We start from the raw sequence: 27,446 nt of genomic DNA, 5'->3' as shown, positions 1-27,446 counted from the left end.
AGTCATTTATTTTTTCTAGAGATGTTCATTTGTTTGGTTTGCTTTGTCTAATATATTGTTAGAGTAAATGAGCTCTAAATTGTTTCTTTTTTTATTTTTTTATTGTGAAATCATAGCTGTGTACATTAGTGCAATCAAGGGGTACAATGTGCTGGTTTCATATACAATCTGAAATATTCTCATCAAACTGTTCAATGTAACCTTCATGACATTTTCTTAGTTATTGTATGTAGACATTTGTATTCTGCGTTTAGTAAGTTTCTCCTGTACCCATTCTAAGATGCACCGTAGGTGTGGCACCACCCATTAACCTCCCTCCACCCTAACCTCCCCCCTCCCTTCCCCTCCCTTCCCCTCCCTTTGCCCTTTCCCCATATTCTTGTGCTACAGTTGGGTTATAACCTTCATATGTAAGCTATAAATTAGCTTCATAGTTGGGCTGAGTACATTGGATACTTTTTCTTCCATTCCTGAGATACTTTGCTAAGAAGAATATGTTCAAGCTCCATCCATGTAAACATGAAAGAGGTAAAGTCTCCATCTTTCTTTAAGGCTGCGTAATATTCCATGGTGTACATATACCACAATTTACTAGTCCATTAATGGGTTGATGAGCACTTGGGCTTCCTCCATGACTTAGCAATTATGAATTGGGCTGCAATAAACATTCTGGTACAGATGTCTTTGTTATATTGTGATGTTTGGTCTTCTGGGTATAAACCTAGTAAAGGAATTGTAGGATCCAATGGCAGGTCTATTTTTAGGTCCCTAAGTATTCTCCAAACATCCTTCCAGAAGGAACGTATTAGTGTGCATTCCCACCAGCAGTGTAGAAGTGTGCCCTTTCCTCCACATCCACGCCAGCATCTCTGGTTTTGGGATTTTGTTATGTGGGCTACTCTTACTAGGGTTAGGTGATATCTCAAAGTAGTTTCGATTTGCATTTCTCTGATGATTAAGGATGATGAGCTTTTTTTTTTTCAAGTGTTTGTAGATCATGCGTCTGTCTTCTTTACAGAAGTTTCTCTTCAAGTCCCTTGCCCACCCTGAGATGGGATCACTTGTTCTTTTATTGCTAATATGTTTGAGTTCTCTGTGGATTCTGGTTATTAAACCTTTATTGGAGATATAACCTGCAAATATTTTCTCCCATTCTGAGGGCTATCTACTTGCTTTACTTACTATGTTCTTGACTGTGCAGAAGCTTTTTAGTTTGATCAGGTCCCAGTAATGTATTTTTTGATACTGCTTCAATTGCCTGGGGAATCCTCCTCATAAAATATTCACCCAGGCCAATTCCTTTAAGAGTTTTCCCTGCACTTTAGCCAAATATTTTTATACTTTCATGTCTTAAGTTTAAATCTTTTATCCAGTGAGAGTCTATCTTAGTTAATGGTGAAAGGTGTGGGTCCAGTTTCAGTCTTTTACAGATCGCCAGCCAGTTCACCCAGCACCATTTGTTAAATAGGGAATCTTTTCCCCACTGAATGTTTTTAATTGACTTGTCAAAGATCAAATAATGGTAAGTAGCTGGCTTCATCTCTTGCTTCTCTACTCTGTTCCAGACATACACTTCTCTGTTTTTGTGCCAGTACCATGCTGTTTTGATCACTATCAATTTATAGTACAGTCTCGGGTCTGGTAGCATGATTCCTCCTTCTTTGTTTTTATTGCTGAGTAATGTTTTGGCTATTTGAGGTTTTTTCTGATTCCATATAAAACAAAGTATTATTTTTTCAAGATCTTTAAAATATGACAATGGAGCTTTAATAGGAATTGCATTAAAATTATATATTGCTTTGGGTAGTATAGACATTTTAACAATGTTAATTCTTCCCAGCCATGAGCATGGTATGTTTTTCCATTTGTTAACATCTTCAGCTATTTCTTTTCTTAAAGTTTCATAGTTCTCTTTGCAGAGATCTTTCACATACTTTGTTAGGTGTACTCCCAAGTATTTCATCTTCTTTGGCACTACTGTGAAAGGAATAGAGTCCTTGACTGTTTTTTCAGCTTGGCTATTGTTGGTATATATAAAGGCTACAGATTTATGGGTGTTGATTTTGTAGCCTGAGACATTGCTGTATTCCTTGATCACTTCTAAAAGTTTTGTAGTAGAATCCCTAGTCTTTTCCAGATATACGATCATATCATCTGCGAAGAGTGAAAGTTTGATCTCTTCTGACCCTATGTGGATACCCTTGATCACCTTTTGTTCCCTAATTGCAGTGGCTAAAACTTATGTTAAAGAGCAATGGAGACAATGGGCAGCCTTGCCTGGTTCCTGATCTAAGTGGAAATGATTTCAATTTAACTCCATTCAATACGATATTGGCTGTGGGTTTGCTGTAGATGGCCTCTATTAGTTTAAGAAATGTTAAGTCAGAGACATAACCTGCAAATATCTTCTCCCATTCTGAAGGCTGTTTGCTTGCTTTACTTACTGTGTTCTTGGCTGTGCAGAAGCTTTTTAGTTTGATCAAGTCCCAATAGTGTATTTTTGAAAAATGTGTCAAACGATATATGAACCAAGTGTATGGTGCCCCATGATCATACTAATGTACACAGCTATGGTTTAATAAAAAAATAAAAATAAATAAAAAAAAAACAGTTACATAGGTAACAAGGAAGAGATGGTGAGCATTAAATAAAATATTATCAAGAGAAAAAAAAAAAAAAAAAGAAATGTTAAGTCCAGATGTTGAATGGTTAAGTTTAAATCTAAGTTTTCTTTGCTTAGCTTCTTTTTGGAGGATCTATCCAGCACTGCTAAAGGGGTGTTAAAATCTCTAACTACTATGGAACTGGAGGAAATCAAGTTGCTCATGTCTGTTAGAGTTTCTCTTATAAATTGAGGTGCATTCTGGTTGGGTGCATAAATATTAATAATTGAAATCTCATATTGAGTATTACCTTTAGCAAATATGAAGTGTCCATCCTTATCCTTCCTTATTTTGGTTGGTTTAAAGCCTATTGCATCTGGGAATAGGATTGCAACGCCTGCTTTTTTCTGCTTTCCATTTGCCTGGAGTATAGATGATTATCCCTTCACCTTGAGTCTGTGTTTTTCTTTTAATGTAAGATGTGATTCTTGCATGCAGCAGATATCTGGCTTGAGTTTTTGTACCCAGTCAGCCAACCTGTGCCTCTTTAGAGGACAATTTAAATCATTCACATTAATCGAGAATATTGATAAGCCTTTCAAGAGTCCGGTGTACATTTTTAATCCTTTTGTGACTGTGGAAGTTGGAATTTGATCAGAATGTTCTGGGTGAGTTTAATTTTGTGGTGGAGAATTCTGGTGGTGTTTATGGAGGATAGGTCTGAGAATATCGTGGAGAGCTGGTTTAGTTGTGGCAAATTTCTTCAATGTGTGAATGTCATTAAAGTATTTAATTTCTCCATCATAAATGAAACTCAGTTTAGCTGGGTACAGGATCCTGGGTTGAAAGTTATTTTGTTTTAGGAGATAAAATGTCGATGACCATCCTCTTCTAGCTTGAAAGGTTTCAGCAGAGAGATCTGCAGTTATTCTAATATTCTTCCCCTTGTAGGTGATGGTTTTCTTTCTACTGGCTGCTTTCAGGATTTTCTCCTTCATATTAACTTTAGTGAAATTGATTATGATGTGTCTGGGGGATGTCTTATTTGAGTTGAGTCATGCTGGAATTCTGAAACTGTCTGCTATCTGAATTTCAGAATCTCTTGGCATATCTGGAAAGTTCTCATTCATAATCTCTTGGAGAAGAGACTCTGTGCCTTGTGAAGCCACTTCATCGCTTTTGGGGATCCCTATAAGATGAATATTGGTTTTCTTCAAATTATCCCAGAGCTCTCTAAGAGAGTGATCTCTTTTTGCCCTCCATTTCTCTTCTTCTTTGAGAGTTTGGGAGTGTTCAAAAGCTTTGTCTTCAGTATCAGAAATCCTTTCTTCTGCTTGCTCCATTCTGTTACTGAGGGATTCTACTGTGTTTTTCAGATCTTTGACGGATGCAACTTCTTGTCTCAATGTGTCAAAATCTTTGGTCATTTGGTCTTTGAATTTGTTGAATTCTTGAGATATCTTTTGGGTTACTGCTCGGAATTCTAATTCAATCTTATTTGCTCTCCAGATTCTGAATTCAATTTCTGACATCTCAGCTATTTGTTTGTGCATGGGATCTTGTGCTGTGTCTGCCCCATTGATCTTTGGGGGAGTTGATCTACTCTGATTATTCATATTGCTAGAGTTTTTCTGTTGATTTCACCTCATGATTGTTTTTCACCATTGCCTCCGGCCGTCCTCAGAGTTGGGGAGGTGCCTCTCTAAGATTAGACCCCAGCGGGATCACTCTATTGTTACTGGATCTTTGTAGGGAGTGACCCTGTGTAGTTCCTCTGGGGCTGCTCCAGCCAGGGAGTTTTGGTTGTGGAGGCAGCTCCAGTGTGTGACACACCCAGATCCAGCAATAGGGTTGGGGGTGGTGCACACGGTTCTGGGAGTGCCTGGCACCCAGTGACTTTGGCACAGAGAGCCCAAGACTCCAGCAGTCTCTGGCCAGGAGAAGGGCTCTGCACAGAGGCAGGGAGGGCTCCAGAGGGCCCGCAGCTACCAGAGTCCCTGGTCAGACAAGTGGGCTGGTGTGGAGGCAGGGAGGGTACAGGAGGAGGACGTGGGGTTGTGCAGCTTCCGCAATTCCTGGTCAGGGCGTGCGGAGGCCCGGCGGGTGCAGGGTGGGTGTGCTTCGGGTGTCATGGCGCAGCTCTTACCAAGGTCTGGGCAGTGGCCAATCGCGGTCATGGCACAGTTCTTATGGAGGTCTGGGCAGCACAGCTCTTACAGAGGTCCGGGGGGTGGGGGGAGCTGATCACGGTCACGGCGCAACTCTAAATTCTTTTCAATAGACTTTTATTGGTATTGGATATAAGCAAGAAGTTCTTTCTAAAGAAAAGTGTACACACGTTCAGAATTGCTTCAGAGATTCCAAGATAATCTTACCCCATTACAACCCATTCTTGACTCCTCTAAAATCTATGTGTTTTTTTTTGAAGTTTAAAACAATTTAATATTTATTCATTATTTATGTTGACAAATTAAAATGTTACATATTAATGGTGTAAAAATAATGTTTTGATATACGTATACATTGTGGATTGCTGAATCAAGCTAATTAATATATCCATTGCCATACATACTTACCAATTTTGTGTGGTGAAAACATTTAAAACCTCTTAGCTAACAATTTGCCACTATCAGTACAATGTTATTAATTGTAGTATGTAATTGTACTATGTAATATAATTGTAATTGTACTATGTAATATATTTCTTGAATTTATTTTTCCTAACTGAAATTTTGTATCCATTGGCCAATATCTCCCCAAACACTCCCCATCCCCACCAGTTCCTGACAACCAACATTCTGTTCTGTTTCTCTAAGTTCGACTTTTAGATTTTCACATAAAAATAAGATCAGACAGTATTTGTCTTCCTGTGCTTGGCTTGTATAACTTAGCATAATGTCCTCCAATTTTATCCATGTAGTCAAAAATAACAGGCTCTTATTTTTTAAGGCTTGGTAATATTCCACTGTGTGTATATGACAGATTTTTTAATTCATTGATTCATTAATAGATAATTAGGTTGATTCCTTATCTTGGCTATTATAGACTTGAGTCAACTGATCAGAGTAAACATTTCATTCCCAGTAGCTCTAAATATCTCTGTGTGTGTGTATTTTATATATATATAAAAAATAGCAACATAGGTCATCATACATTTATTGCATTCATTGCACTATAACAACCCATCTCAAAACTTCAAACCTCGATGGCTTGAGAAAGCAAATATTCATTATTTCTTACAATTCTGCAATGTGGGCAAAGCCCTTTGGGCCTTTCTTTGGCTCTACCTGGTGGCAATGTGAGCACTGATTTGGCTGTTTTCAGCTAGAGTTGAAATAGGTCACAAGTGACAGAAGCTTTATTCACATGCCTAGTCCCTCATGTTCCTCCATGTGGCCTTTCTTCCTGAATAGACCAAATTTCCTAAAAGCATGGTCACCTCAAGGTGAGCAGACTTCTTTTATAATAGTTGTTTTCCCACAATGGCAAGCTGTTACTCTTACTAATATCCCATTTGCTATAGCAAATCACATGGTCAAACTCAGGGTCAATATGTTTGGCAACTACATATTCAGATGAAATACCTGAATATCAGACATGTGATTCAATGAGGACCACCAAAAAGAACTTTTAGTTTCTTGTAAATAATTTCCAAAAAGAACTTTTAGTTTCTTGTAAATAATTTCCAAAAAGAAAGGATCATTGGGGAAATAATTTTTCCAACAGTGCAAACATTCAAGCAGAGTCTATTTAATAGCTTATAGGAGACACTACAAAGGTGATTGCTGCATTGAGGTGAGTAAAATGACCTCCATGATTTTATAAGACTCTAGATCAAAGACGACTCCAAATTTGAGTCTACCTTTTATGGGTGAAATAGCAGTGCTATTAATACTAATGGGGCATCGGGCAGGAGTCTCAGGGAAATGAATGTAGATAAATTGCTTTTTTTTTCACATAGAAGAAAGAGGTAATCAAGAAATAATGACCTTTATTCTTTGCTGTCTTAGGTTGGATGTCGATATAACTGAACTTCACAGCTGGATTACTCGCTCAGAAGCTGTGTTGCAGAGTCCTGAATTTGCAATCTATCGGAAGGAAGGCAACTTCTCAGACCTTAAAGAAAAAGTCAATGTAGGTTATGCATTAATTTTTATACATGTTCCTATTTTGTGTTGCTTGTAAACTCTGTGCTTTGTTGTTTCTGATTCTATTGGAGTGGATAGGATTAAATCAATGATATAATATTGTTTAATATATTTTGGATAGCAAGCAAAACCAAAGTTTAGCTTAGAAAGATCTTTCTGGATTCTATTGTGACTAATAATGCTTTTCATAAATCATCTTTAACTTAAATGTATATTAATAATTTTATAATATGAACTCATTGATTTCCCTTCATTTATTATTTTGTTCCCTCACGTTTAGGCCTTGGCAAGCGTTCAACACAAAACAGAGTAGAATAGAATGGAATGGAATAGAATAGCGTAAAATAAAATTGAATAAAATAGCAGAACAGACTCTTAGAAATACTAAGGATTCTTATTATATTAAAAGATCATTCTTTATAGTTATTAATACTTTCTATAAGTTATAATAGATTTAGATTTCTCAGATACTTGTGTATTACTTCAAATTAAAAAATGTCCAACCTTTTTCAATATTACTTACGATAACATATGGTTTGCTGTTTCTGGTTCCTTCTGAGACATTATAGTTTTGACCTTCACACTAGGAATTTTTATTAATTTAATAACAGCTGCTTCATCATCAAGGAAATTATCAGGGCTTTGATTTTTCAACTTTAATGATTATAAAACATGCATTTGGGGTATATGATTGGCACTCGTTTGTTGAGAATTCCTGGCAGGCAGAGTACATACTATACAGTGGAAAAGTTAAAGAAACAAATATTATGAATGCCAGTAATTTTAGCTATAAAAAGATCCCACGCGACTGTGCACATTACTTCTGCTTTAGCCTTCTAGAATTTTATTCAAGAATTACAAAATCTATTATATTTTTACAAATACAACACTATCTCAGATGTTAGCTAATGTTTCTTGTGGGCTTGGAACTTTTGGAGAATAACAATAACATAAAAGACCCTCTGGGAGAAAATAATCTATGTTATCGATTTTTCAGACTACTTGGGGAAGTGGAGAGATAATTTTGTCAATATTTCAGAGTTAACTACTTAAATGTATAAGTTGAAATGTTATTTTAAAATTTCTCTTAGCTTTATAAGATATGCTTTTGTCAGCATTAAAATAAACTAAATAGTTTGAGTAATGGGAAATAGGATTATATTATTAATATTTTAGTTTTAAAATTAAAATGAAGATAGCCAGGCGTTGTGGCGGGCACCTGTAGTCCCAGCTGCTCGGGAGGCTGAGGCAAGAGAATCGCGTAAGCCCAAGAGTTAGAGGTTGCTGTGAGCCGTGTGACGCCACGGCACTCTACCCGAGGGCGGTACAGTGAGACTCTGTCTCTACAAAAAAAAAAAAAAAATTAAAATGAAGGATACTAAATAGAAAATTGGCAAAATGTCTTTTATTAAAGTATGCTTTTTCAGAGGCATATTCTTTGTTATGATTTTTTGTGGGAAATTCTATGAATAAAAAATTAATTAGAAAATATATACTGTAAGTTTCAAAGCCCATGTGACATATTCAACCACTCAAAGTATGAATCACCTTGGGCAATTTATTAGCTAATTATGTTTTTTTATTGATCTGATTCCTGTAGTTATCTGTTTATCATTCAATTTCTCTATCTTAAGACAGCGCTGATGTAGAAGGAAAATTGAATTCCAGCATTTCAGGAATGTCTATTCAGAAATTTCCTGTTATCATATGGTTACCTAGAAGCAACTTGCACTTAATCAATAATGTCAGCATGGCAGACTGAAAGTGTTAAAAATTTACAATACTGTAGAAGTGGTTTTCTGATGCCTTGTGAGTAATCTTTATCAACTTGAACTCTCATTTTCTGAAATAACAACATCATTCCTAATTGCCTACTAAAATAGGACATGAGATGATTTACCTAGACATTTCCTTCAAGCTAAATATAATGTATATGTATTAAAAATCCTTGAGAGAAATATGTAGTAATGATGATGGATATTCAGCTTATGCATACATTAATTTTTTTACTTCTTCAACTGTCAGTTTATATAGGTTCTTTTGAACTCATGGGAGGCCCATCTGATGAACTTGAGTGGTATTAATTCATTTTTAGACATACATTATAAATTGCTCGATATTACCAACTCATTTTTTAACTCAATTCCTTCATTTATTTATTCTCTTAAAGTGCTTTTAGCCAGTTAGAATATCCCAGGTCATTATCAGTTCAATTTCATGTATTTTCAAGACTGAAACTTTTAAACCCAAGCATGATTCTGCCTTTTCTATTAACCACATGTTTTATCCTTATAATTATCATAATGTTCCTACTTAAACACTGAGTTCCAATGAACTTCTCTACTCAAGGCATGGTCTCTGGACAACCAGTATTGGCATTATCTGTGAGCATGTCGGAAATGGGGAGTCTCAGACCCAGTGAAGCAGAATGTGCTTTGGAACGATTTCTACAGGTGTTTCCTGTGCACGTAATGATTTAAGAATCAGTATTTTAGGACCCAGGGGACTTTACCTGGATGTTCTCTCTCACATTTCTTAAATGTCACCAGATTCAACATTTTTAGCTGAACTAGCAGATTCTAGCTACTCAAATTATTGAAATGAGAATATGGTTATGTAAATTAGTCATGAAACAACAAAGTAACCTCTGGCCAACAGGTGATATGACAGGTGTCTAAGTATAAGGAGCCTGTACAAGGTTTCTGAAAAGCCTTCCCTACTAAGCTGTTAGGGTCAAATCAACTTTTTACTAAGTTCTGGAGGAAATCTTTAGCCTCATGAAACCTTCCTTTTCTCCTATCTCTAACATCCATTGACAACCCAGAGTACAAGTAGCTCTATTTAATCTAGCCTTCCTTTTATCTTTTTTTCCTATGGTCTTCTGCACTCCCTTTTTTCTATCTCACTTCCTCTTCTTTGTGCCTCCCCACACTCCTGCAATCTTTCTTTGGAGACAGGCCTTCTGTCCTATATACTCATTCTATTCATACATGGATACCACTTTTATCCTCCAGATCACCACTATGACTAAAACCTGTTTTTGCACCTCATTCCTTTAGAATTGCTACTTTCATTCACAGGGACGATTCCAAAAATATTGCTTCTTTATGTTAAAAAAAAAAAAAACTATTTATTTCTGGTTCATACCTATGGGGGCCATTTATCATCCACCATTTTATTATATTATTTTCTCATTGAAAACATTTCTAGGTTTACAGTCTTTTGCACTCAAGTTGTATTCTCATTCTCAGTCATCTCAGCATCCACGTGGGCTCTCCTGATATTGCCAAAAGCTTCCATTTCTCTTATTGAATTCCTTATTCTCCTCAATTCAGCCATCCACTGGCACGCTCGTGCTGTAGGTGCAGTCACTGCCTGGCATTACCCCATTTCTGAAATAACACATTTTAACAGAATCATCAGTGGTTAGTTCTGCAGAAGCTTTCCATGCATCCTTAGGAAATTTTCTCCTCAGTTTCTCTCCACAATTATTTCAAGATTTTGCGGATCTCCCAAAGCCTTCCCTACCATTCACAGTAGATGACTTTGCCTTCTACTTTCGTTAAAATAATATTTTGCAAATGCTGTAGACTTGTGCTCATAGGCTTTCTTTCCATCTACCTTTATAAAAGAGGCTGTACTTTAGCTATTAATAGTTAAGACCTCTCTCTCTCTCTCTTTCTCTGTAGCATCATTGTCTATGAACTAAGAAACTGAATTCCATTAATCTACACATCCATATCTTTAATCTCTATTTTCTGGGCCTTCAAGCTGGCCAGTCGATTTTTCATCTTTGAGAAAATCTTCCTCTCCTACAAACACACATGAAAGACATATGGGCCTTATCTTAACTCAAGCTTTCTGTAGAGCCAGACACTATTAACTTCTTCTTTCATGAAATTCTTTTCTCCCTTGGCTGAAGGGATACAATTACATACTGATCATCTCTTTTACACTGTTGATGATCTGTTACAGTTTTCTGGTAACATTAACGTTCTCCACATTCCTTCCCCTGTTTTTCTTCTCTGGATGTCTTCATTCATTCCTATTCAGATACCATCTATTTTCTCACTTCTCCAGATATACACCACTCGCTCATATCTTCTTTTTAAAGCTCAGGACAATATATCTAATTGCCAGATAGACAACTTTAATCAAATGTTTTCCTGAAAATTTTAGATGAAGTAAACTTCATCTCTCTGCCCCCCCTTTATGCTTTCTCTTTCCCTTCTCTCTTCAAGCACCCTAACCCAGAAATTTGAATGCTAACTGGGTCACCTAGATGTTTTTCTACCACTCACAAGTCTACTCTTTGACCAGTTCGATTAATCCTGCTCCTTTAACAGCTCTGGAGACTATCCACTTCTCTCTATCCCCATCACCACAATCCTGATTAAAGCTAATATCATGGCTGGCTTCTGTTTCAGATGACAATCCCCTAACTGGTCTTCTCTGCTACTAATTTTGAATTCCTTTAGAAGTTTTCACATCACCTCTGCCAAAGCGAGCTTATTAAAACATAAGTGTGATCTTGTTATGTCTCTGTTTATAATCATTTGAGAAAGATGAAAGCAGTTACTGATAGCTAGGAGCTGGCGTGGCACTTCAGTTCAGTTTTGGAGTGCTAGATACTGCCTTGGTAGTTCCAGCTAGTCGGTGATGTCCTCCTGTCAAATGTGAAAACTTGCTAAAAAAATCCCAATAATAGACAAGACTTCTTCATGGTCATGATGAATCAAAATAAAAATAAGACCATTTTGTAATGGTATTTGAATACAGAAGAAAAGAAAAAAGAATAGCATTGTCCAAACCACACCAAATGATCCAGTATCCTTCATCTTAATTACTAAGACAGGTTATGCTTTTTTACTAATCATAGCTGTAGTCTTGTTATCATCTTTCTGCCATCTAGTTGAATTTCTTTAGACACTCAATCATAGAATTAACCTCACTCGCTTACAGCATCCAATCAAAACAAAGTCCTGCTTCCTTGATCCCCACATCACCTAACACAAGCCCAAATCCTATAATAAGCTTTTTCTAATCCTCTTAGAGAGACAGCCCGTAGTTCCCTGTTACATGCTGTCTCTCTTATTATAGCATGTAAAATTACCTAACTGTGTTGATCTATAGGGATGCTCCTAGTGGTCTTTGGCTGCATCCATATTGCCCTCATGAAGCCTACAATGATCTGATTCCTGCTTACTTTCTCAAACTCATTTCCAGCCATGGTCACATTGCTTCAATTGTTGGTTTCTAGGATTCAAGGACCGACTCTTAATTGGTTTTTGTTTTTTGCTTCTTTGTTTTGCTTTTCGTTTTGGTATCCCAGTGTCTAATGTACTGCTTAGTACACAACCCAATAAATATTTGACTATAAAAATAAGTGCTTTTTGAAGCTCTGCAGGCACATTTTAAAACAGTCTCTGTAACCAGTATAAAGGATATAACAACTTCTGAAAAAACATTTGAGTGAATAAATTACTTTTCTTTATAGAATGGTAAGTGAACAGAATATTAATTATGTTAAAGTTAAGGTAGAACTGGGAATCTAGAACTTTCTTTCATCTTATTAGAGAAGATGTCATGAGAGGAGGAGGCTTTTGAGAGATGCCAATGAAAATGGAGCAAGAGAGGTAATAAAGGGTTTTGTAATCAACTTAGTAAATAATTAGTGAACTTTTCCTTTTTGTACACTTTGCTTCAAATTATTTTACTTTTGTTTCTTTTTTCTTTATATTATAATATTATACAATTCAACTGCCTTTCATTTTGTACTTTTAGTGACACCTTTTGAATTCATAATTTCCTTATGATCTCTAAGGTTTTTCATGAGCCCTTATTTTGTAAATAAGAACAAATTTCTAATGGAATGTTTCACAGATGTCTTCTTTAGCTTTATATACTTTACTTGATTTCGTGTACTAAATACTTTAGAATCTGAGGGTAACTTCTAAACATATGATAATCATATTGAGTAAAATGTTTAATCTATATGGATAAAATAATTTCAAAACTGTTTCATTATAAAATATGGATTCTTTTTCAATTAAAATATATGTACATATATGATAAACAGAGATATATAGAAAAACAGACATTCATAAAACAGCTGTACAAGTTTCCCAAGGAAGAAAGAAAGATTAGAGAAAGGTGCTAATGTCAGAGGCAGAGACATTTTCATAATAAAGGGGAGTTCAAGGAAGTTGTTGTAGATATCAGGACTTAATGCTGTAGGAAGCCCTGTCCCAGGCAAGAAGGAAATTGATGACTTTCAAAAAAGAACTTCCTGTATAGTAGTGCAGACTGAAATTTGACTATAAATACTTGGGCTAAGGTTGTATTAACACATTGCTGACCAGTCGTGAGTTATCCAGTAGCATGGATAGTTTCTGCGTAAAATTGTTGGCCAACCATGTGTTAACATGGCAGCTGTTACCTGATTCATTTCTCCCAGTCTAATTCCCAGTTGTCCCAAATTCAGCCTATTTTATTCTTTCTCCCCTCCTCATCTCTTAGCTGCTCATAATACCAAATCACTTAGCAACTCTTACATCTCAACACACTGCTGCCTGGAAATTTTATGCAGAAAACATCCATAATTACCAGGTAACTCATTACTGGTCAGTAACATTTTAATAAATGAAAATACATAGAAGAAAGTGGAGGCCATGGATGAAGAGTGTTTAATTGATACTCTTGATCTTGAAAACAAGGGGAAAGAGTGTATGTGTGTGTGCGTATAATATATATAATTATAAAGATAAATATGTGGGAGTGTGGGTATGAGAGAGAATGAGAAAATGTCCGAGCCATGGAATAAGAAGAGAGCGGTAAGATTCTATTTATCCTTCATGTGTGGAAGAGTATTTAGTACTCTGTTTTCTACTTGAGTAATTGTTTATCATCATTAGTAACTGAGCTGGAGAACAGGCTTATGTGCACAATTCCTAATATAATATGCAGCTTTTAGAAGAATTTCATTTAATCCATTTTTCCTTTATGGAGCTTGCAGCATCAATCCCCATGGGCTGATTCTATGACCACTTTATGTCTAGCTAGGAAGAGAGAATGTGTGTGTGTGAGTATGAATGTGTGTGTAGATAGACACTAACAGGCCAAGTTAAAAATGTGATATTTAAGAAAAGATTAATGAGACAGTGAGGAATTCACAGATAACTAAAATAGGAACATTTGAAGCCTGAGGAAAAGTAAATACACAGAAGCCTGCCTGTAGTGTCAGGGAACAACCAAGCATGTGCCTACAGCAGAATAATCAAAGTGTTTAATAGCTGGAGAAAAATTCAGAGGAGTTAAGGAAGTAAAGATCAGATAGGACCATGGTAAGGACTTGAGATTTTTCTATGAACTAGAGACTTAGATTGGTACTAAAACTAACCCCTGTTGTGACTGGCTTTCTGCCTGCTGAGCTGAAAATATATAATCAAAAAGCAAAGGTTGAAGTATAAAGTCCATTTAGTGACCTATTTTGAAACACCTTCCCACTCCAAAGTGCTGATTGGGTGCTTTATCTAGGGTGGTAGTAGAAAGTACAGTGACAACATCATTTTTTGGATGTGTTTGGAGGTTAAACTCAACAGAATTTACTGATGGATTGAATGTGTGAACTTGAGAGAAAAAGGGTCAAGAAGAATTCTAAGCTTTGGGTCTGAACAAAGGGAAATATAGATTAAGCCGTAAGATATTCCCAAATTAGAAGCAAGGGAGGTGATAAGGAATTTACCAAGGAGACTGAGTAAAGGAGACTGAGACTTGGCCCCTGAAGTCAGAGGAAAACTGTGTACAAATACAGGCAGTCTCTGAGTTGCAAACATATGACTTGTGTACAACTTGCACTTATGAACAGACACTAAGATACCTATTCTAACCTATGGTTATATACAAATCCAACTTAAGGACAAACCTTTCTTAGTGTTTGCTAATTTTCTTTATAGAAGTCCTTCACCTCTTTTGTTACGTATATTCCTAGGTATTTCATTTCCTTGGAAGCTACTCTGAAGGGAATTGTGTCCTTGATTAGCTTCTCATCTTGGCTATTATTTGCATATACAAAGGCTACTGATTTGTAGAGAAGGAGATATTAACAAGTGGAAGAACATATTGTGCTCATGGCTGAGAAGAATCAACATTGTTAAAATGTCTATACTTCCCAAAGCAATTTGCAGATTCAATGCAATCCCCACTGAAATACCAACATCATACTTTGAAGACTTGGAAAAAGTAATTCTTTGTTTTGTATGGAACCAGAAAAAAACCCGTATAGCTAAGGCAATTCATAGTAATAAAAACAAAGCCAGAAGCATCAGCCTACCAGACTTTAGGCTGTATTACAAGACCATAGTGATCAAAACAGCATGGTCTTGGCACAAAAATAGAGACATAGACATCAGAAACTGAATAGAAAACCATGAGGTGAAACTAACATCTGATAGCCACCTAATCTTCAATAAACCAAGCAAGAACATACACTGGGGAAAAGAATTCTTATTCAATAAATGGTGCTAGGAGAACTGGATAACCCATGTAAAAGACTGAAACTGGACCTGCACCTTTCTCCACTCACTAAAATTGATTCAAGATGGATGAAAGATCTAAATCTAAGGCATGAAGCCATAAAAATACTAGAAGAAAGTGTGGGGAAAACACACTTGAAGTTATTGGCCTGGGGAAAGACTTTATAAAGAAGAGTCAGTGGCAAATGCAACAAGAACAAAAATAAACAAATGGGACTTCATTAAACTGAAAAGCTTCTGTACAGCTAAGGAGACAACAACCAAAGCAAATAGACAACCTACACAATGGGAAAGGATATTTGCATATTTTGAATCAGACAAAAGTTTGATAACTAGGATCTATAGAGAACTCAAATTAATCCACATGAAAAAAGCCAACAATCCCATATATCAATGGGCAAGAGAGATGAGTAGAACCTTCTGTAAAAAAGACAGACCAATGGCTAAGAAGCATGTGAAAGAATGCTAATCATCCCTAATTACCAGAGAAATGCAAATCAAAGCTACCCTGAGATGTCACTGAACCCCAGTGAGAAAGGCACATATCACAAAATCTCAAAGCTGACAATGCTGGCCTGGATGTGGAGAGAAGGGAACACTTTTACACTGCTGGTGGAACTACAAATACAAATTTTTTGGAAAGATGTGTGGAGAATCCTCAAAGAACTCAAACTACACCTCCCCTATGATCCTGCAATCCCATTACTGGGCATCTACCCAGAATAAAAATCCTTTATATCATAAGGACGTATGCACTAGACAGTTTATTGCAGCTCAAGCTACAATTGCCATATTGTGGAAACAACCTATATGCCCACTAACCCAGGAATGCATTAATAAGCTGTGGTATATGTATGCTATGGAATACTATTCAGCCACTAAAAAGATAGAGAATTTACATCTTTTGTATTAACCTGGATGGAAGTAGAACACATTCTTCTTAGTAAATATCAGAAGAATGGAGAAGCAAGAATCCAATACTCAATCCTGATATGAGGAAAATGGATGACCTAGAACATGGTGGTAGATGGGGCAATGGAGGAGTGAAGAGAGGGAAGGTGGGAGGGGGTTGAGGGGTCATGGTGTGACACACCTTAGGGGCAGGACACAATTATAAGTGGGACTTTTCCTAACAAATGCAATCAATGTAACATGGTTCTTTGTACCCTCAATGAATCCCCAACAATAAAACAAAACCAAACATAAAAATAAACCTACAGAATCTATCTTATTCATAACCCAGGAATTGCCTTTATTTCAGGAAGCCAAATTAATATATAACTCTAAGAAGAAAAAAGAATTCTCTGAATCAAATTATGGTATTAGATAAGCTGAGGACTGAGAATCAGCCAATGAATATAGTTTGTGTAGAGGCCAGTGTGATATTGATAACAGCAATTTTGATGGTACTGAGTAAGGGAATAGGCGTAAGGGGAAGATTTTTTTTTTTTTTTAAACCAGCTTTCACATTGCAACATAGACCCATGGAAGGCCAGTGTTCATCCTCTGTAGCCCACAACTCCTAACAGTCGCATTGCAATGTAGGGGGTAGGTACTGACCCCACTGGTGGTTTGTATTTGCATGTTCTATTGTCCCACTTAAACAGATGTACTAAAACCCCTTTTGGTGGTGTCAGTCCCTGAAGACCCCATTGGAATGAGACATTAAAGTAAGGAATATTCTTCCCTTTTCCAGCAAAATACTTCTCTTCACAGTTTGTTTTTGGTTGTTACTTTTTGGGGGGTACATTTTATGTATGTTTCTGTTAGAAAATGAAGGAAGATGAAAGATCACTGATCTGATCTATTTTAATATATTAAACTATATTTTCATATATTAATATTTCATTGGAGGACAAATACATGCATGGCTAGATCCCAGGAGAAATGGGGACTTTCAGTGATGTTTATTTGGTCAACTTTCTTAACACTTTTTATATGCAATTATTTATGTATTTCTCACACATTTCCACGAGCAAGTTACTCTAATTAGCTCTTCTGTCCAATATTTTTCCCAAACTCTTTTTTTCTTCTTTATATAAAGTTATTGGAGGGTACATGTACAATTTTGTTACATGTGTAGATTGGGTAGTGGTTATAGCAGGGAAGTGGATGATGAGAAATTACTAAACATTTTAAGATTATTGAAATCACATTAAATTAGAATGAACACACATTCCAGTTTGTCTACTATAGTCTCATTTTATGCCATGCCATTTTTTCCCATCTTAATTATTCCTAGTCTCCCATTTTACTAAAAAAAAAAAATTCACTTTGGGAAATAAATTAATGACAATGCTTTACAGATGTAGAGAGAGGGGAACACTTTTACACTGTTGGTGAGACTGCAAACTAATACATCATCTTTGGAAAGAAGTATGTAGAATCTTCAAAGAACTCAAATTAGACCTCCCATTTGATCCTGCAATCCCATTACTAGGCATCTACTCAGAAGAAAAAAAAAATCATTCTATCATAAAGACATTTACACTAGATGTTTATCACAGCTCAATTTAGAATCACTGAAATATGGAAACAATCTAAATGTCCATCAACCCAGGAATGGATTAACAAACTGTAGTATATGTATACCGTGGGATACTATTCATCCATAAAAAATGATGTGACTTTACATCTTTTGTATTAACCTGAGTGGAGGTGGGCCATATTCTTCTTGGTAAAGCATCACAAGAATGTAAAAGCTAATATCTGATGTACTCAATACTAATACGAAGGCTGAAGACAATGTAATACATGCCCATATAAGAGGACTACTCAGTGCAATTTAACTTGGGGGCGGGGAGAATGAGGGACGGAGAAGGAGGGAGGAAATTGGTGTGCTCCCACTTAATGAGCACCGTGTAAGTGTATATGGCACAACTTTTGCGTGTGAAACACAATTCCAAGAGGGACTCTACCTAACAAATGCAAATACTATAACCTAGCTGTTTGTATTCTCACATTGATCTCACTTTGGGAAGTCAATGACAAAGCTTTTTAATACCCTCAGAAGCCCTGGATGGTAGGTATCTTTATTGTTATTTTACATAAAAAGTTGAGGCTCAGAAAGGTTGAATCACTTTACCAAGGTTAAATGGCTAGGAAGTAGTAAAGACAGGAATCAAACCAACTGAGCAAAAAGTGACTCCTAAATTTTTCTTTACCTTATTTGACTTCCCTTGCTACCCCAAAGTTTTATTCCTTTTAAATAAACCACACACAGCTATGTCTGCAATGAACTTTCTGTGAACTTTCATCTTGTTCCCACTCTTCAAGGCACATCATCCTCTTCATTTTCCAATATTCCTCTTTACGTGGGGGTGACTTAACAGAAGCCACAGAATCATTTGAGCATTGACGAGTCTGCAGAGGCTGTGAACTGCTATTTTCTAGGCTCTGTGTTTGTCTCTATGCATCAGTTATGCAGTTTGCTTGAGCCCTATAGGGTTGATAATCAGCCTACAGACCACCAGTGTCCCTTGTGAGTGAATAGGCATTCCTTCTGTTCCTGCTGACGTTGTAGCATCTATATTGAATTACTGGTTAAATACTTAAATATCCCTGACTACATCCCAACGAAAAGCTCACCTTCACTGTTAGATGTTTTCTCAAGCCTATTTGGTTAATGTCCATTGAAATAATCCTTGAAGCAGGAGAGTATGTCTGAAAGAGAGCTAAAATTGTAAATAGTAGAGCAGTTCTAACATTGGAGCTAAAACTTTCTAATTTTATGATCTTCAATATGTAATTAATTTTATTGATGTGAAATTTTCTTTCGTATAAAATGGAATTAAGTAATGTTGATTCCTTCTAGCTCACAGTTGTTATTAATATATGTGAAATAATGTGCATAAACTATAATCTGATGTATAGTGTAACAAAATTCATTTCGTTTTCTAATTCCCTCAAACCTCACCAGATGGTGTTCTGATTTTACCTTTTATATCATTTCATGTAAAAAATAAAAGGCAACAACTCTGTGGGTAAAATAGAAATCACTCTGATGGGAGAGGGTAACTCTTTAACTCAAAGAATACCAGTTTGCTCAGTTTGTTTTCATTGTCCTTTTCTTATATTATCTTGTGGCATAAGTATTTATTTTAGTTTTTGTTTTCCTCTCTCTTTTTTTCCTGATGTAGTTCAAATTTGGGACATCTCAAATCCTCCTGTCTTTCTTGATGGTTGTAGATTCATTTAAATGTAATTTTTTTTCTCTTCTAAAGTTCTTGAACTGTTTGACAGGTGACATGTATTATATTTTTTTTTAATGAGAAGAAATGTAAGTTTTGAAAAACAAGTATACCATGAGCTGCTAGGGACAGAGAATTTAGAAAACAAAAGTTGAAGAGTTGAGAAAATGTAAATTTTGGAGTTTCCTCTGGGATCTTACCATTAAATAGATGTTGTAACTACAGTGTTTTCATGGCCTTTTCGGTTCCACCAGCAAAATAGAACGTTCCCTTGTCCACATGTTTGGAGAGACAATATAATACTCTCTTTATGAAACTGAATTTCAAGACAACCCAGAAGTCTCACCTGCTAATTGAAATGGGATCCTGGGAGCATATAATGACAAAACGCCATAATCTGTGTATTTAGAAATTTTCAAGGGGAATCTGAGATATTAAAATGTGTCTATCACCTTCATACGAGGTGAAACTGACTTTTCATTTGCTCTCCTTCACAGCATAACATATTTCACAGCTAGGCTATACGTATTTAAAAATAAAACAAGACTATCACTTTAGTGTTTCACTCTTCATTTATTTGTTCTTTTATTTTATTATTATTTTTTTTGTAGAGACAGAGTCTCACTTTATGGCCCTCGGTAGAGTGCTGTGGCCTCACACAGCTCACAGCAACCTCCAACTCCTGGGCTTAAGCGATTCTCTTGCCTCAGCCTCCCGAGTAGCTGGGACTACAGGCGCCCGCCACAACGCCCGGCTATTTTTTGGTTGCAGTTTGGCCGGGGCCGGGTTTGTACCCGCCACCCTCGGTATTTGGGGCCGGCGCCTTACCCACTGAGCCACAGGCACTGCCCTTATTTGTTCTTTTAATGAGTATTTTTTTATATTAGAGTTGTTCCTGATTAGAGTTTATTTTATTGATGACTGGATCTTTTAGCATTTTGTACTCTTGATATGAAATCTAATAATCCTCATCATGAAAGATTTTCTGATATATTAAGGTACTTTATTTTTAGACTAATTTTCGGTTCGTAGAAAAGTTGAGAAGAAGGTACAGAAATATTTCATACCCTGCCCCCGTTTCCACACATATTATACATAGCTTGCCCCCTTATCAACATACCCCACCAGAGTGGTACATTTGTTACAGTAGATGAACCTACATTGACTCATCATCCTCATCCATAGTTCACAGTTTTTATATTAATGTTCACTTCGGGCATTGAACGTTCTGTGAGTTGGAACAAAATGACAATGGCATTTACTGCTCTTAGTAGCAAAGGGAGTATTTTCACTCCTAAAATTCTCTATGCTCTGCCTATTCGTCCCTCCTTCCACATAGCCCTTGGCAATGATTATTTTACTGTCCCCATGTAAGCGTATTGTCATTTGTTTGTTTGTCCCATCTTTACATCTGCTTCAGTGAGGTGTCAGTTGAGGAATTTTGCCCATTTTTAATTGGGTCATTTGTTTTCTCATTATTTTAAGAGTTCCTTGTATATGTTGGATAAGAGTTCTTTCTTGGATATGTCTTTTACAAGAATTTTCTCCCAGTCTGTGGCTTTTTTTTTTTTTTCATTCACTAGATTGCATCTTTCACAGAGCAGAATTCTTTTAATTTTAGTGATGTTTAACTTATTCTTTTGTGGACCATCCCTTTGGTATTATGCCTAGGAAGTTATCACAGAAATCAAGGTCATCTGGACTTTTCTCCTATGTTATTTTCTAGGAGTTCTATAGTTTTGTGTTTTATATTTGAGTCTGTCATCCATTTTGAGTTAATTTTCATGAGGCGTATAATGTCCATGTCTAGATTCAGCTTTTTACATGTGAATTTTGAGATGTTCCGGCACCATATGTTAAGACTTTTTTCTCCATTGTATTGCCTTTGCTGCTTTGTCAAATTTCACTTGCTTATATTTATGTGGGTGTATTTCTGGGCTCTCTATTCTGTTGCATTCTGTTTACTTGCCCATACCACAACTGTCTTGATTACTATGGCTTTATATCAAGCCTTGAAGGTCAGATAGTGTATGGTATCCCACTTATGAAAGTCTTTAAAATAAATTTTAAAAAACCACCTTTTATGGATTTGTAGCTATTTCTTTAAATTAGAAAATATTTTCAGATATGTAAAAATACATGGATTGTTTTATATGCATTTCTATTACTTTATATACTTGAGAAATAATGTAGATGATCACTTATTTTTCTGAAAGTATTCTTGATATCTTTGTATTATCTGTATTTATATCTCTATTTACCTGTCTTTATTTAAAAAGACACTTTTTAAATTGAAATTGAAATTAGTTGAAATAAATGTCATCAGATTGAATTAAGTATTTATTTACTCAGTCATACTAGCCACCTTTCAACTGTTCATTACCCACATGTGGTTTTTGTATGTCTTACCATACAACACAGATATCCAGCGTTTTTATCTTTGGGCAAATTTCTACTCAACACTACTGCAGAGCATACATACATCTATTATATGCCCTCCTAAGTGTATTCTAATATTACATCTGGAGATACTTGCTAAAATGCCTGTAGATCTATATAAAGTTTTGAAAGTAGTCTGATGTAGAATAGTATCATACCTCAAACTCAAGTGATACCTTTTTTGTAATGCAATCCTTTAGGTACAAAAGTGTTGCTTTTACTATATGTTAATTGCTTTCTTTTTCTTTGAATAGTTAGGTATTAAGACATATATAGAGTTAAGGCCCCATCTCTTTAATGATCATATTAACGTAGTTCTGTTGCATCATAGTTTAAAATTTGTGTATCTGTAGAGATATTACTAATTCAAATCTAAAGTGTGTAATGCCAGATTTTGTTCATTTAAATTTTTGTGTATCTGTTGTTCAAAAGTTAACCATATTTAGGAGGATTAAAAAAGGAATTTAGAAAGCTCTCTGAAATTTAAACTAGTTTTCCATGAAAATAGGAATACTTTGACTATTTTTATAATCAAAATTAGCCTACAGTCTTGTATTTAAATATAAGCTTTTTCTGCTAAGATTATTTATGTGCATGTACTATTCTCCATTTAATACTGACTAGATTCTCAAATTGAGTTTTTTTTTGTTTGTTTGTTTGTTTTTATAGTTGGGGATTCATTGAGGGTACAATAAGCCAGGTTACACTGATTTCAAATTGAGTTTTAATATTGTATCTTCTGTTTTTAAGAGTAATTTCAGGGAATATATAAAAGGTATTCCATTTTAGCGATCTGACATTTTCTCTGTCATGGTTATGGTTTGTCTGTTTTTGCAGTGCGATGTAATAATGATTGCAATGCATCAGAAGCTATAATGTAAAAAAGTTAAGAATAGAAATTTTTTACTAAAATAGTGGGAAATAAGGATGAAAATAGCTTATGCTTTCATTGCCATTTTGATGCTTTGATGCCAAAAGAGTTGAGTAAAAAGTCCTAAGATTCACTTGATAAGCTGACAGAATGAAATATCTTAAGGCTCGAAAGGGCACATAGAAGTTATAATTGCTGTGTAGATTCACAATCCTTGTATTGAAATACTCACCTTTGCTATCATGCTGCAGGCCATAGAACGAGAAAAAGCCGAGAAGTTCAGAAAACTGCAAGACGCCAGCAGATCAGCTCAGGCCCTGGTGGAACAGATGGTGAATGGTAATTACACGGAGTTGATTTAGATAATCTTCTTAGGGATTTGATAAACACATAGGTTCATATTTATCAGCTGAATTATATCAGACAAGACCTTGAATGCAAATTTAAATTAAGAATAGTTTGTATGTATTTATTATTCTTTCTCAATGCTAAGAAAATTATTAAGAGAAACTCAACTTTGAGTCCACTAGAAGAAAATGGGATGTAGTAGAATATTTTATCAATTCAGTGGAGAGAAGTAAATTTTAATGTAATTTCTGTTAGCATTTGTCCAAATACTTACAGAAATCTTGGTTTGCAGAAATATTTGCTAATATGAGCAATCATATAATATATGTAAAATTAATTTAAATCTGATTTTAAATAATTTTTGCAACATATTTTTCTAAAAAGATTAAACTTATGTGTCATAGTTGCCGAATAATATATTTAACATTTTTCTATGTTACTTTTTATCTCTTTCTCTCATTTAAAAAAAGTATCCTCAGAGTAACCTTTATTGTTTTAACTAACTTTTTATGGAGGACGATAAAAGCACAAAGCTAGCAAAGTGTTGTTTTTCTTTTAAAGAATAAATTAAAGTTAACCTTTGCTAACATTTAGTGGCTCAAAAGCTATCTGTATAAATTTTGTCATTGACATGAAATGTAAACAAGCCTCTTTCAAATTGCGATTGGTATACAACTGTATTCTTTTGCAGATAAAAATAATTTTCTGAAAATCAGGGATAATGCTAGTTCAAAACAAGACAATTTTTCATTTTACAAAAGATATGTTTACAAAGGGTATTATAAACAAATATGACAAATGTTATTGTTGTCACCTTTTTCCAGAATCTGTATGCATTCTGGGGCATAGATTCTGTGTATGAATTATTTTTCCCTTAATTGCTATGTTGGCATTAAAAAGTTCAATAATCTTCCTAGGAAATCAATTCATTTTCTTCTTATAATGAGCACCATGACTGTATTTGGTTAAAAGTGAAAACAAGCTAATATGACAGCTAAGAATTGGGTTAACACATTAACAAACATAAACAATGAAAAATATTAATAGGTTGTTGGGATGCATGTTACTTGGTGGCTTAATGGATGAGTTTAATAGCAAAGTCATGTTAAATAAAATTATGTGATCTGAAAAATATTCTTGTAGTTAAATAATTTCCCCCTAGGGCTACATTATCAGTTTCCTATTTTAATAAGCCTGATGAAAAATCTATAGTTTTAAATGGTTTCAAGTCACAATTAAATATTAAACATACCTCACCTCCCATCATCAGATAGCAGCATATACTGAATTATTCAAAAATCACATAAATGTTTAGAAATGAAGGGAGTTATTTTTATTTTTACATACAGGATTAAAATGATCATGTGACTAGTGACAAAATCATTTTCCAAATTATTGTCCTCATAGATCTAATTTTTGAAGACATAAAGAAAAATCAGAGCATGTAATAGCCCCTTAATAAATATCAATTTATTGAAGAAATTCTGTTTAGCAAAGCAAAATTAAAGCAGCAATTGAGGTAATCGCATTGTAATTTTGGTTAGAAAATAACTGGTAATATCTCTGAAGGAGAATGCTAACTTGGGCAGATTGCAAAGAGCAGTGGGTATGGAGGTACGATTTGAGAAATTCTTGTTTGGTTGATTCTATTGATGGGATTTTAAGCTACCCATTTGTTCTGTCAGTGATGATATGGTCAACTGATATATGATTAGACTCATGTTTGTGCCATAACCAGAACAACTATTTAAGACCATCGTTTTACTTCTCCATTAAATAAAACTATCTGCATAATTGCTAAAAGGATAGACTTAAATATGTTAACTTTTCTTCTTATTCCTTTATTTTATCTTTCAAAGGACAAGTTACATAATATTTATGTTTTGTATTTGTGCAAATTGAAAAATACAGAAGAGGCACAGGAAGTGCCTGGCATACTACTCCAGGTGTTTTTCAGAAGGAAAACTAACCCTGATTTTTCATAATTCCTCTAGCATGGAGCCAAGAACTGGAGTTTGGTACTGCAGCTTATACAACTGAAAGACAAATTAAGCTTTCTCTAAACCAGTATTTCCAATAGTTATGTCAGTAAAGCTCTTAAATGTATAGGTCTATAATATTCTTTTTCAAGTTTGGGCTACAGACTTATAATGAAACTCACAACCATGCATGACATATGTATTCTTGCCCTTCTATTTATAAAAAGGAAATGAACGTTGAATCACTGTACTTCCTTTAGGACCTCATATAAATGAGTGTTCCTTTTAACCACCTATATTTCCCATTACAATTAAGATAAAGGTAAATCCCTCTTGTACAATGTTATAATAATATGCTACTAATACACATATGAATATATGTGTATATGAATTTATATGTAAGTTGTATATGTACATACCACAATGAAAACCTTTAACATATACTCAAGTGTTATGGAAGAATAGCCTAAGTATAGCTATTATATTTTAAAGAAAAAATTTTATAAACTATTTCATATGTATTAGTACATTCATAGCAAATGGAATTTTCTACTTAAAAGAATTTGTCTTAAGATTAAATTACTTTTTTAAAAAATGTAGAATAATTTTGGAACTCTTTGCCTTCCAAATGAACTCTGAGACATAGATAAAAATTTCTCATAACTTACCCTTTACTTACATTTTACTTACTTATGACCCAAAATAGCACATTAGATATAAAATTAAATCACTTTTGTCTGTTTGTAAATATCTGTGAAACAATGAAGATTTAATACCATTCATCTCAAAGCAACATCCTGAAAGAATTTAAGAAATGGAGCAGGATGGGGTGTTAAAATTTACCATGGTTTCCATGTAGTAGTGACCCCCATTAGATGTTGCAAAGTATTGTTAAAAATCAATTGTGTGTTCTAAAAACACTGTGTCAAAAAACATGTTCAGTTTTGCAGGGTCACATGGAAGTAATGATCAGTTTGAAGATAATTTTCATTTTGACTGTTCGTAATCAAATGCAAAGAGTTGTAGGCAAAATGCTGAAACACTTAATATTAATTATATTGTGAATTTTGCAGTAATAGATATTTGAAAAATATACAGACAGTAAGAAGTTCTTATTAATTTATTTGGATATTTTTAATCAGAAAGAGTTTCTAGAATTTCTTGTATACTTTAAATCTATACATGGACGTTTTCCTTATGGATGTCCTAGTTCTTTTGGTCAGAGTATAAGTGATCTTTCACGATCATAGACTAAAAAGAGAAGCTACTAAAAGAGAGACTGTTAACTAAAAACTTATCTCTGGCATTTTGGGATGGAATTTTGCTATAATTTTAACTGTTCTGTCTCTTAGCTGTACTTTTTGTTTGAACTAGCCTGAAAATTAATTTACTATTCCTATGTCAACATCAATTGGTTGGATATGTTTGACAGAATATTGGATGGTAGAGAGTACCTCTTCGTACTGAGTACATTTTTGTGTACATATAATCTTCATGAAGCTTATTGTTAATATGTAAGATAAGTAGGCTTATCTACTGAATATAAGTATATAATATTATATACTTATATTGAAAGGGAAGTTTCACACTTCTATTTGCTCACCTGTAAAAAGAGATATAAGCTTCTCTAAGGTCTTTTATACATTTCTTTCTTTCAATGCAAAAATGGTTTCAGTATTTAAAAATTTGGAAAAGTTTAGCCATTATGTAACAGTTTCTATCTAATTAATAATGTTTTCCAAAGATTTAATTTTGAACATTTGTTTTTTATTTTTCCAAATCTTTTCCCAAAGATTTAATTTTGACAAGTTGGTTTTCTTTCATTTTTAATTGTTATGAGTGCATAATAGTTGAATATCTTCATAAGATACATGTGATGTTTTGATACAGGTATACAATTGAGTTAATCAAATCAGGGTAGCTGGGGTGTCCATCCCTTCAGGGATTTTCCATTTCTTTGTATTAGGAACATTACAATTCCACCATTTTAATTATTTTAAAGTATATCCTAACTTATCGATTAGGATCACTTTGCTGTGCTATCGAGTATTGTTCATCCCCTCTAACTAAGTATATTTTTGCACCCAGTGGAGACATGATTAATGAGTGGAAAAGTTTGTTTTAACCGATCCTGTTTACTTCAGAACAAAGGCTTTTCAATCTAGTTTTGAGATTATGGAATTTTAGGACTGTCTAGAATCAAAATTGCATGTGTAGTTTTATTCCTATACACATGTATGCTGTATTCTTATTTTTCTAAAAGAGCGTTCCTACATGAGCATGCGCAATCTCCTTATCAGTCAGGTGTAACAAAAAAAGGCCTACTTTGAATAA

At 34.8% G+C, this 27,446-nt stretch overlaps 1 protein-coding gene across 6 annotated transcripts in view; it reads left to right on the top strand.

The window, feature by feature from the left end:
• Positions 1-27,446, top strand: part of DMD (dystrophin) — a 2,416,375-nt gene that overhangs the window by 845,860 nt on the left and 1,543,069 nt on the right. For all 6 annotated transcript variants that reach the window (XM_053581215.1, XM_053581214.1, XM_053581218.1 and 3 more), the window contains 2 exons: positions 6,614-6,737; positions 23,037-23,124. In XM_053581215.1, coding sequence (XP_053437190.1) covers positions 6,614-6,737; positions 23,037-23,124 — 212 coding nt within the window. The remainder of the gene's footprint in view (positions 1-6,613; positions 6,738-23,036; positions 23,125-27,446) is intronic.

Source organism: Nycticebus coucang, chromosome X, assembly GCF_027406575.1.
Source record: "Nycticebus coucang isolate mNycCou1 chromosome X, mNycCou1.pri, whole genome shotgun sequence".
NCBI lineage: Eukaryota > Metazoa > Chordata > Mammalia > Primates > Lorisidae > Nycticebus > Nycticebus coucang.
Note: the sequence above shows the minus strand (reverse complement) of the source record. Positions and strands in the feature narration are given on the sequence as shown.